The sequence below is a fragment of the Malaya genurostris genome, chromosome 2 (genome assembly GCF_030247185.1).
Source record: "Malaya genurostris strain Urasoe2022 chromosome 2, Malgen_1.1, whole genome shotgun sequence".
Lineage (NCBI taxonomy): Eukaryota > Metazoa > Arthropoda > Insecta > Diptera > Culicidae > Malaya > Malaya genurostris.
Window position 1 is genome coordinate 307,689,662 of NC_080571.1, and position 12,474 is coordinate 307,702,135.

Below are 12,474 nucleotides of genomic sequence, written 5' to 3' on the forward strand. Positions count from 1 at the left end.
TTGCTTTAGGTCGTAAGCCGGTTCGATATTGAAACTTTTTTTTTGTTTCAATTATAGAGGTTTTAACCTTAAGGTCATTCGCCTCTCCGAGCCAGAAAAGCTTTCTGACCCTATGTGCGGGGTTGGGAATCGAACCTAGGTGCACGGAACCACCCGCGATCCCATTTCAACCAGAATATTAGTTGATTTTCTGAATTCGATTGGTTAAAATTTGGTACAACTAATCATTGTTGTTTTAACTAAACTGTCATTTTTGTTTTTCGATTAGCAGAAACGATGATTGAAACAACTAATTTTATAAGTTGAAAAATGATGCTGTCAATTAGTGAGGACACATACCTTTCAAATTCAACATTTTTTTAGTTAAAATAACTGGCGTTGTTATTAAAACAAAATTCTGTTAGTTGAAAAATAAATCGGTTTTATTTGTTTTATATATTTCTGATATTACATCTTTTAAGATTTTATCTGATCAACAATTCTTCTCCATGTAACTCGATCCATGGCTGCTTGCCTCCAACCACGTCGGCGCCCGATACTATCCAGGTTTCGCTCCACTTGGTCCAGCCACCGTGAACGCTGCGCTCCTCTTTGTCTTGTACCTGCCGGATTAGAGGTGAACACCAACTTGGTGGGGCTGTTGTCCGGCATTCTCACGACATGCCCCGCCCACCGTACCCTTCCAGCCTGGGCTACTTTCCGGATACTTGGCTCACCGTAGAGTTGCGCTAGTTCGTGGTTCATTCTTCTCCTCCACACTCCATTCTCCTGCACACCACCGAAGATCGTTCTCAGCACCCTCCTTTCGAAGACTTCGAGTGCTTGCAGGTCCTCCTCGAGCATTGTCCACGTTTCGTGCCCGTAGAGAACCACCGGTCTTACCAGTGATTTGTACATGGTGCACTTCGTGCGGGGGTGAAGTTTCCTGGATCTCAATGTTTTGTGGAGTCCATAGTAGGCACGACTTCCGGATATAATGCGCCTCCTGATCTCCCGGCTGGTGTCGTTGTCCGCAGTCACCATTGAGCCAAGATAGATGAACTCGTCAACCACCTCGAACTCGTCGCCGTCGATCGTAATACTGCTGCCCAGACGTTGCCTATCGCGTTCAGTTCCGCCAGCCAGCATGTACTTTGTCTTAGACACATTTATCCTCAGTCCTACTCGTGCCGCTTCGCGCTTTAGTCGGGTATACAGATCTGCTACCGTCTCCTTGTTTCTACCGATTATATCCACGTCATCAGCGAAGCACACGAATTGTCCGGACCTCGTGAAAATCGTGCCCCGCATGTTGAACCGCGCTCTTCGCATAACTCCTTCAAGTGCGATGTTGAACAGCAGGCAGGACAACCCATCACCTTGTCTTAATCCCCTACGTGATTCGAACGGTTCAGAGAAACCGCCCGCAATCTTGACACAACACTGTACACCATCCATCGTAGCCTTAATCAGTCTTGTCAGCTTCCCAGGGAAGCCGTTCTCGTCCATAATTTTCCATAGCTCTACACGGTCAACCGTGTCGTATGCGGCTTTGAAGTCGATGAACAGATGATGCGTCGGGACCCGGTATTCACGGCATTTTTGGAGGATTTGCCGTATAGTGAAGATTTGGTCGTTTGTTGATCTGCCGTTGATGAACCCGGCCTGATAACTCCCGACAAATCCATTTACCAGTGGTGATAGGCGCCGGAACAGGATCTGGGATAACACTTTGTAGGCGGCATTTGACACTGTGATTGCCCTGTAGTTTGCACAGTCCAATTTGTCACCTTTCTTGTATATCGGGGTGATGACCCCTTCCTTCCACTCCTCCGGTAGCTGTTCTCTGTCCCAGATCTCTTCGATTATTCGGTGCATGCATTCCGTCAGTTATTTGTTTTAGACATTGCAAATAGTTGAATCAACTCGAGCAATGTTATTGATTTGCGAAAATAATCCAAATATACTTACTGATACACGTCATGATCTATTTGAAAAAAGTTCGGTATGTTGAGATTCATGAAATAAATATCGTTGTTAAAATATAAACAGTATTTTATATTGACATGTAATATCATTAGGGCTGGGAAAACCACCGATTACTGCTGATTTCAAATGACCTTAACTAAGGAATAAATTATCATTACGAAATCAGAACTGATCTGATCTCTAAGTGATTTTGATTTTTGTATGATCATGATCATGTCAAGTCGAGATCAGTAAAGATCTAAATTCTAAAAAAAATTTCTGATTCGATCGGAAATGATTGATGTAGAAAAACGTTTTTAATCAGCAAAAGTGCCCGGAGGGGCGAGTAAATTAGCGAAATTATTAAATTTACCTAAAAATGAGTATTGAAAGATGATGCCTTCAAACGGTTGAACTAAAGTTATGCACTGATAATTCTAGTCAGTTTATATAACACATGGATCAATAAGTCCCGAGACTAACAATGGAAACAACATTTTTTTTGCAAATTTTTTTTTATTCATCAACATAATCACCTTTTAGGGTGATACAATGGTTCCAACGTTTTTCCAATTTTTCAATACCATGCTTATAAAAAAATTTATCTTTCGCTTCAAAATAAGCTTCAGTTTCAGCGATGAACTCCTCATTTGAGCCATATCTTTTTCCCTGGAGCATTTTTTTAAGATCAGCAAAGAGCCAGTAGTCACTGGGGGCTAAATCTGGCGAGTATGGGGGGTGGGGAAACAGATCAAAGCCCGATTCATTCAATTTCGCCATTGTTTTCATCGACTTGTGGCAGGGTGCATTTTGTTCCATCGAAAGCAATCGCGGCACCCACTTGGAAAAAACCTTTTTCATGCTCAATTTTTCATGAAGGATAGTAAATACACTTCCATATGATATCTGTGTCATCTCAGCAATCTCACGGAGCTTCACTTTACGATCTTTCATTATAATTTTTGTCACTTCACTCACATTTTCCGGTGTAACGGCTTTCACAGGTCTACCCGAGCGTTCCGCGTCATTTGTGTCGGTACGACCACGTTTAAACTCGGCGAACCACCGACAAATCGTTACTTTTGATGGACAATAGTCCGGATAACATTTTTCAATCCATTGTTTCGCTTGCACGGTGTTTTTACCCATTAAAAAACAAAGTTTTATCAAAACACGAAATTCGGTTTTTTCCATTTTTTAAACAAACTACAAAACGACTTTACTCCAACCTCGATAACTCAGCTGTTTCTGGTCGGATCGACTTAAAATTTTGACCCGTTTCAAGCAAAGGTTAGTATTCTAGAAAGACGTGGTTACTGCTTAACTACGAACGCCTTCTCTGCTTTAGTCTCGGGACTTATTGATCCATGTGTTAAGCTTGGGTGAATCAACCGCTGGGAATTGGAATTTTGCGACGGCAATTCAAATGCGCCATTCAATCGCAGCGCGTTCTGTGTGTTTGGAACCCTTCGCTCCTGTTACTTTTATAAATTAAATTCATGTCAAAAAGCGTTTTATTGCCAATGCATGAACATCATCATCTGTATCAAACAGCTGGAAGTAAAACAGTCTGCTGGAAGTAAATCAATGATCGAATTTGAAGCATAAAATTTTTGCGCATACCTGAAAGATTACGAGATGATCATTCATTAACATTTTCTAATTCTTTAACAAAATCTTTTTCATCTTAAACAAGGTTAACTTTATCACAACACCGCTGTTAGACAAACACTTGTTATTGGAATCATAAATTTCTCAAATCGAATGGACACAATTTCACCAAACGCTTTAATCATCGATGTTGTTTTCATTGACATTTTGAAGCGACGCGAACAGATTTTAACTAAAAAAAGTTGTTGATTTTACATTGCGATTATTGTTTTGCTTTCAACTGTCTCCGGCATTTGACAGCATTCAACACAACACATTTTTCAACTACTTGAATATATGCAAATCAAAAACCATATTGGTTGAATCAAAAAGAAATTAGTTAAATCAACTATCGCAAAAATATATTGAAACTTGTTTTGTAAAAGGGTTTTTCTTAAATACAAACACATACATTGAAGAGCGGAATTCCTATGAAAACCGTAAACTTTTGTATACGAAACTGTCGTCTCTGCTAGGAAAAACTATGATAATGGCTTCAAAAGCAGAGAAATTATTACATGTTTCGTTATTAATTGAATTTTCAACCATCAATTGAACAAAATAATTCTAAAACTATATGAAATTAGTGGAGCTGTAAATGTCCAAACCGGACTACTCAGATGCTCAAACAGAATCGATGGGTGAAAATTTAGTTGTTTTTTTTTTTTAATTTTACTGAGGCACCCAATTTTATGGACGAAAAAATGTATGTAATGATAAAATTTGGGCAACTTTCGATTCAAAAGTTTCATTCAACCACGAATGAAGGACAAATCCTCGATTGAAACAAATTTGTTTTTACCGCCACGTTCGTCAGAAAACTTCTGATTTGACAAGCGATTCGCAACTGCAGACAAAAAAACTCAATTTTATGTAACAAATGAATTTATAAACACAAAATTATACAAGAGTGGCTAATAAAACACGTTTTACAATTTATTAAACTACCCACAGGGCCTATACAGATTTAGATAGATTTAGCTGACTGCCACACATATTGGCTACTTGAGTTTAAGAATAGAGTGTTTCTAAGATGATGGTATTTTAAGCTAAATTCATCATTTCAGCAAAACAAAAACATAATATGACCGTTGAAATTTTATCCTGGAAGTGTTTTCAGCCAAATATTATGTGTATTGCGATTTAACAAATTGTGATGCAAGTTGCAGGTCCATATAAATGGTGTCAACTTAGGGCTTGCTTTCCAGCTACTAGCTACGAATCTTAATGGAATTTATTCACTTTAAAATTATTACGAAAACAACCAAAATAAATTAGTACATTTCCAACTCCTCTCCTTCGCTATGCTATCTACTATCATCCAACAAATTGTTATTTCGCACATATTTCGCCATAAATTTCCATTTTGATCTAACCATCATTTTCAATTCCCTGACCTAATCACAAGCAACCGGCAGGAGAACGAAAAAGTTTACAAACGTCAAATTGTTCCCCACAGGCATAATAAATTCACATCAAATTAGAAATTCGCTTCTATTCTCGCACTTTGCGCACTAACAAGCTAATCCTTCCCGTCCGTTATCGGAGAAAAATATCCTCATTAAATTACTCACCTTTCGTTTGTACGTCGATCCCTTCAAGTCATACTTTAAATGCATTTTCACGTACGATGGCAGCAGATTGTTCATCGCCACCAGTCGAACGTTTTTACTATTGCACTGGTAGCAGTACAGCCCAAAGAACTTGGGTAGCAACGTGCGGGGGTTTTGATTTAGATTCATATAATATCTATTAGAAGGAGAGAGAAAGAGAGAACAACCGGAATGATAAAAATGTTAAAAGCGAGTTTTCTCGCGCCAGGGTAATTTCATTTTACTCAACCGTGCGAGAAAATTATTTGTTCGGAGAAGCAGGAATCCGAAAAAGGCTTCCGTGCAAATGAAACCAATTTCCGAAGGTGCCGGAGGAACGGGAAAGAAAAGCAAAACCTACCCTGGTAACAGTTTCTGCAGAAACTCGCCCTCTTTATGCTGCACAGTCTTAATGATGAATTCGTCGTCATCGGTTAGATAGAAGATAGAACCGGACGCACCGGGATTCGAGAGCTCCCGCAACGGAGCTGAACACATTGACATCTGAAAAAAAAACACGCAAAATCGTGTTAGAGTATTCAAATATTGTACTGCTCTGTACTGCAACCCACCATGAAATCATCCGGTTGGATACCAAACAGATCCCGAAAGTACCTAAACGCTATTGGAGCATAGATTTTGAACTTGAACTCGCTAAAGTGGTGCGCCGGAGTCATGCTGGATCCCTCCGGTGGGAACGATATCGTTTCCAGCTCCCAAAAGTCCATCATCAGCAAATCCCGCCGGGGTTTCGACGCCAGACTGCCCACCGTATGCTGGATTCCGAGCTGAATCGAACCCATAATTTGGGTGGTTTGAATTTTCTTGTAGGTAATCTCGCCACCCTCGCCCACCCGCCGGTGACCGATTTTGCGCTCCTTGTCCGACTTCGGCCGATGGGGCCGCCCGGCCAGGGCTTGTTCCGCCGACATCTGAAACAAATTGAAAAAAAAGAAACAGAAAAAACACCATATTTAGTATGTCGAGAGAAGCTTGTTATTTGGTTACAACGAAATTTTCGCGGCTCCATCGATTGCCGCGAGTAACGGTCTCATTCTAGACTCGAAAAAAAAACTAAACTTATTTTATAGCACTCCAGGGAAAGGGGTAAAAACGATGGTTCCATAACCTTAATGCATTTCATTTACTTTTAATAAATGAGCATCCTGGGAAAATGGAGCACATTTACATTGCATATTGGCCATCGATGAGATACCGAACCGAAGTTTAATGGAAGCGTTTTTTTTTTTTCAATTTCATCAGCGCTAGTAAAAGTGTGATAAGATTCCACTGAGACGCAGTCAAATGACTGTCGATGTAAGTGGAATCGAAACGAAATGAAAGAATGAATTCTTCTCAAAGGTTCTTTTTCATGCAAAAATGCGAAAAGCGATAAAAAAGATATTTCCTTTCGCTTTTCGATCCGGATGGAAAATCTGCGGCATTTGGCCGGATTGGCTTGAGTGGGACAAATGGATGATAATTTAAATGTGAAGCATTCGAAAAATCCTCGAACCTTGAGCTCTGGTGAGCCTGAGTTTTTGATTGATTTGCAACAGACTTATGCTGAAAATTATAGAAACACAAAAAAAGTTTAACAGTTCGGCTGAAAAGTTCGTATCGTTTAATAGAAACACACATATTTTGCCAAAATTCGGTTTTATTATTCAACATAATTGCCATCAGAGGCGATACAGCGATTATAGCGATCTTCCTACTTTTCGATACCATTTTTGTAGTACGATTTGTCCTTTGCCTCAAAATAGGCCTCAGTTTCAGCGATTACCTCTTCATTGCTTCTAAATTTTTTACCAGCGAGCATTCTCTTGAGATCTGAGAGCAGGAAAAAGTCACTGGGGGCCAAATCTGGAGAATACGGTGGATGAGGGAGCAATTCGAAGCCCAATTCGTTCAATTTTAGCATGGTTTTCATCGACTTGTGACACGGTGCATTGTCTTGATGAAACAAAACTATTTTCTTCTTCAAATGAGGCCGTTTTTTTTAAATTTCGTCCTTCAAACGCTCTAATAACGCTATATAATAGTCACTGTTGATGGGTTTTCCCTTTTCAAGGTAGTCGATGAAAATTATACCATGCGAATCCGAAAATACAGACGCCATAACCTTACCGGCCGATTGTTGAGTCTTTCCACGCTTTGGGTTCGGTTCATCGCGTGCAGCCCACTCAGCTGACTGTCGATTGGACTCCGGAGTGAAGTGATGGAGCCAAGTTTCGTCCATTGTTATATATCGACGAAAAAAATCGGTTTTATTTCGATAAAACAGCTCCAAACACTGCTCAGAATCATCAATTCGTTGTTGTTTTTGATCGATTGTGAGCTCACGCGGCACCCATTTTGCACAAAGCTTTCTCATATCCAAATATTCGTGAATAATATGTCCAACACGTTCCTTTGATATCTCTAGGGTGTCAGCTATCTCGATCAACTTCACTTTACGGTCATTGAAAATCATTTTGAGGATTTTTCTCACGTTTTCATCGGTAACAGCCTCTTTTGGACGTCCACTGCGTTCATCGTCTTCGGTGCTCATATGACCAGTACAAAATTTTGCAAACCACTTACGAATTGTTGCTTCGCCCGGTGCAGAGTCTGGATAACACTCATCAAGCCATTTTTTGGTATCGGCGGCACTTTTTTTCATCAAAAAGTAGTGTTTCATCAACACACGAAATTCCTTTTTTTTCCATTTTTTTCACAATAACAAAAGTAGCTTCACTCAAAATGCAATATCTCACAAACTAATAATCAGACAGCTGTCAAATTTATACACGTATCTTTTGAAGGTTGGTACTAACTGAAAATGGTATGGATTTAATTCTAGTGGCGCCCTCTCATAGAAACGATACGAACTTTTCAGCCGATCTGTTACGTAACGGAATTGAAATGATGTCACTCATTTTACTCGCAGACTGCTGAACCGATTTCGTCTATCTAACATTCAAATAAAAGGTCTTAAGGTCCCATAAAAACTGCTTGTTTTTTAATCAGATCCGACTTTCGGTTCAGGAGATACAATCACAAAAATTCATCGGGTTTATTGGGTTCACAGATTTTGAGAGTCAATGATCAAATAAATTTCTGTTTTAACGGTATTCGGCTTCCGATCCCGGAAGGTACTCAAAAAATGGCTACTCTGGATTTCAAAAATTTCGAATCTAATAAAATGTTTTACAATCCATTAGGCGAAATTAACTGACTTTGACTACACCGATTTCCGTGTCCGAAAGCATGGGAAATAGATAATAGAGAAGTCCAAAACGAATTTAATAAACGAAAATTCCAATTAAAAGAAACTTATGGTCCCACACGAAACTTTATCTGATTCTGACCTCCAATTTTGAAATTACAGGGTGATGAGTTTTTGAAATTTGAACCGGCATAGCAGATTATTATACCAAAAAATCTGCAAAGTTGGGCTCAAAAAATATTTCAATTCATTCGTCATACTAAATAATAGACACACGAACTATTTTTGGTTATGCTGATCTCTGAATTCCGTTTCTGGAAGTACCATAAACTCACTTCTACATCTCATGGATTGCTTAATCGGTTGTCACACGTTTAGATTGAAAGAAATAATTTTAAGGTTTATACCAGGGGTGGGAAAAAGCACATTTTTTGATTCACAATAAATAAAAATAGTCAGTATTATCTTTTCATATCACATATTTATTGTAGATATTATAATGAATATGGAAACGAATGGTTTTTGATAAGATAAATTTTGGTTTTACATAGAATTTAAAAAGGTCTTCAATTTCATTTTCCACAATTTAAAACATAATCGCAATGTTAGCTTTGTTACCCAATTTTTTAGTTCACGGTTTTCGGTTATTTGATTCACAATCGGAAATCTTGATTCACATTTTCATGCGCAAAATGGGCTTATTTCCATCTCTGGTTTATACAATTTCTATCTTCGATTCATCTTGCAGTTTTAAAATTACAACGTAATGAGTGATTGAAATATCAAACAGTCATTCAAAATGACGGTCATCAAAATAATTTAATGAAAACTAAAAGCTTCGAAGAATATTCACGCAAAAAACACATGCGGATTGATAAAAAAAGGTATCAGGATTAAGCAAATTAGTGGATTTTAAAATTATTTTTAGTTCATCAATCATGAAAATCTATGCTAAAAACATGTTTAATCCACCTTGAAGTGAGATGATACCTTTTTTATGTATTCACATGTTTTCTGCATCAATAATAGTTTTTCTCTCAGAAATGATGACTAGAAAAACTGGTCATCGATTGCTTTATTAAAATAAACTGGAAAAAAATAACTGAAAATAATCAGGACAATTTTAAAAATTACACATATATTTTTGAATATGTTTGAGTGATCTGAGAATTTTGTTTTTTCAGTGGTTTAGTTATAAAAATTTATTGGTTATCACTTTGAATTGAAGGATGATGCAGAATTTCCAATATAAGGATTAACACGTCACAGTCGAACAATTATGTTGCCAAAAAAGAAATCGTGCTAAAACCAAATCGATCCACTGGGGATATAGCGTAATGGGTTAGTCGATGCCTTTCACGCAGCCCACTTGGATTCGATCCCCAACCCCGCAAATACGGTCGGAAAACTTTTCTGGTCCGAATAGGCGAATCACCTCAAAGTAAGAAACTCTCCAATCTTTCAATCACTCACAAATGATTGTATTTAAAATTGTGTCTAAAGTTTGGATCCAAGCGTCATTTCCTCGTGATTCGTTCAAATCCCCAACGAAAAAATCGATATCTCCGATATCTTGTTTAATTGGTATTCCGATAAGGTATCTAAAATTAGAACAAGGTCAATTGTGACAGATATTGTCTAAAAACTGCAAATTTTGACATAAAACGTTTGTATAACTCGGATAGTAAACATCAGATCCAAAGACAAAACCATAGCGTTTATACTTACTAAAAGACCCTTCGTTTGCAACTAGTTTGGTCAAAATCGGTGCAGACTTCACTGAGGATCACACATCTTTGTTTTGCACACACATACACACACCAAAATTTACTAAGTTCGTTTTCCAAAGCTTGAGAGAACTCTAAACCTGTGTTTTATATCTATACAAAAGATAAAAAGGTATTAAAGTGAAAAAAAACTTTTTTGGGCCTCCGATAATCATTGCTTCATATCTCGACACCAATCAATTTTAAAGAGTTCATGTGTTCGGCATATTTTCTCGTAATAATATGATCTACAACTACTCCGAAGACATGAATTCTCTATCACGCAATATAGGCAAATTATAACTTTAACCTCACTTCTAGATGCATATTGTTAGCTTTGTTAGCGAATGTTTCGTGCTGAGGGAGAAATTGTAATGGTACTGCACTTCCAGTTCCGTTTAGTCGCGCACTTTCCTTGCATCAAGACGAATTTTATCCTTCAGCCAAATTCGAGTTTTATTTACTTTTGGACGGAAACAGCAATTCTCGGAATCGGAGTGACGGCTCCATTTGTTCGTTAGAAATGAGGTTTAGCCGTTTTAGAAGCAGATAGATTTTTTGCGTTTTTTGGCGATTTGATCTCATGCCACTACGCAAAAACCGTATAGGTGCGATACATGGCAAATTCTGTAAAAGCGAAGGATGAAAATGAAACCGATAATGACGTGATCAAAAACTGAGAAAACGAACCGAAACCGACTGTAAAGTAAAGTAAAGGCAGTTCGAATGCTACGTACGAAAATCAGCTCTAACTTATTATTTCCACTGTATATGGTGGAGAGAATGTTATCCTTGATAAATATATTGCTCTGATAGCAAGCGTCATTCGAAAATGCCGAAAATTTCACTCTATTCACTCCTAAAATTGAATTTATGGCTGCTGAAACCGAACTAGAGTAAAACAGAGAAAAGTGAAAACTGCTTTCATTATTTTTCGTTATAACAAAATGTTAACATAAGAACGATCCCTTCTTCTGGAATATACAGAGAAAAAAAATTCCAATTCCCTAATTGATCGTAGAAAGTCACTGTAAACTTCTTCTAATGACCAACTAGTGCAAGTTTACGGTAGAGCTCGTTACGAAGAGAAAAAATGCCCATTTTATCTAATGTAATTTTCCTTTGTAATGACAGCATCAGCACCCGAAACGATTTACATCAGGGCTGCCCTAGATGTGTCCTTTGAGCTGCCAATGCGGTTCTGTTTGGATCCAAACCGTGCGCTTTAAAATGCACCACCGCGGTCCACAGCAGCACTACTACTCTCATCACCCATCGTAACAGTGACAGCAACTTCCTATTCTCGTGCAATGTGATCATCACCTCCGACTACGATGCCACTGCGGAGAAAAAAAATGTGAAAAAAATGCTCTCGTAAAGAATGCAGAGCAAGGTAGAGCCAATTAATACTTTGCTTGAAATTAATTACCCTGCAGAAATTATTATTGATAATTTTTAGTGACTGAAGCGAATCGTTGCAAATAAACGAGTTATCCAAAAAAATTGGATTGTTTTTAATAATAGGAATCATTAAAATAGTATTTATGGATTCAAAGATCAATTCCGGGCTCTTTAACGATTCTACGAAAAACCATCTTGCTAGTACGGACTTTACAGTCGATTATTAGCGTACAGAACTGCTGCCTGCCTTAGGCTATGATTTTACGAATCCTTCCGGGTCGAAGCTTGAACATACAGCAAACAAATCGTTAAGAACACTTTTTTCATATAGAAAGGAGACTTTGGTGAAAATAATAGAGTTAACAACCTGTTTTTTTGAATGAATATATTGAACATATTCCTTCATATGTGCTGTGCATTACGATAAATTTTGCCCGGCTACTGTTTAAACAATCACAGAACGGAAATTCATCCAAATATCAGACAAACATCCAAATTTGAAACTTATTTCAAATCTAAATATCACTTCTGTTCTATCTGACTCGACGATTACTTAAATCACTTTTGATAAATTATATCAAAATGCAAATCAAGAACGTGGCTAAAACTTTAAGCATTCGGTGTTCAAACAAAAAAAAAGATCGACAAAAATGCATAAATCCATTGACAGAATACAAGCAACAAAAACAATACGTATTCCTTCATGCGTCACATTAAGTAAAGGCAGTTCGAATGCTTGTGAAACATTGGTAACGTACGAAAATCAGCCTACTGTATATGGTGGAGAGAATGTTATCCTTGATAAATATACTGTCTTTCAAAACAATTGTAGAACAATCATCTCATAAAAATCTGAATTGGATTGTTACCCACAATTGCCCGGAATCGAGCCACAAGAACACCGGAA

General features: G+C 37.9%; 1 protein-coding gene across 20 annotated transcripts in view; it reads right to left on the bottom strand.

Annotated features, from left to right (window-relative positions):
• The window catches only part of LOC131431008 (phosphatidylinositol 4-phosphate 5-kinase type-1 alpha), a 166,265-nt gene that overhangs the window by 67,450 nt on the left and 86,341 nt on the right, over positions 1-12,474 (bottom strand). For all 20 annotated transcript variants that reach the window (XR_009229626.1, XR_009229627.1, XM_058596379.1 and 17 more), the window contains exons 4-6: positions 5,762-6,121; positions 5,551-5,693; positions 5,172-5,346 (exon numbers count right to left, since the gene is read on the bottom strand). Coding sequence is in view for 18 of the 20 variants with exons in the window: in XM_058596379.1 (XP_058452362.1) it covers positions 5,172-5,346; positions 5,551-5,693; positions 5,762-6,121 (678 nt within the window). In the remaining 2 variants the exon portion in view is untranslated. The remainder of the gene's footprint in view (positions 1-5,171; positions 5,347-5,550; positions 5,694-5,761; positions 6,122-12,474) is intronic.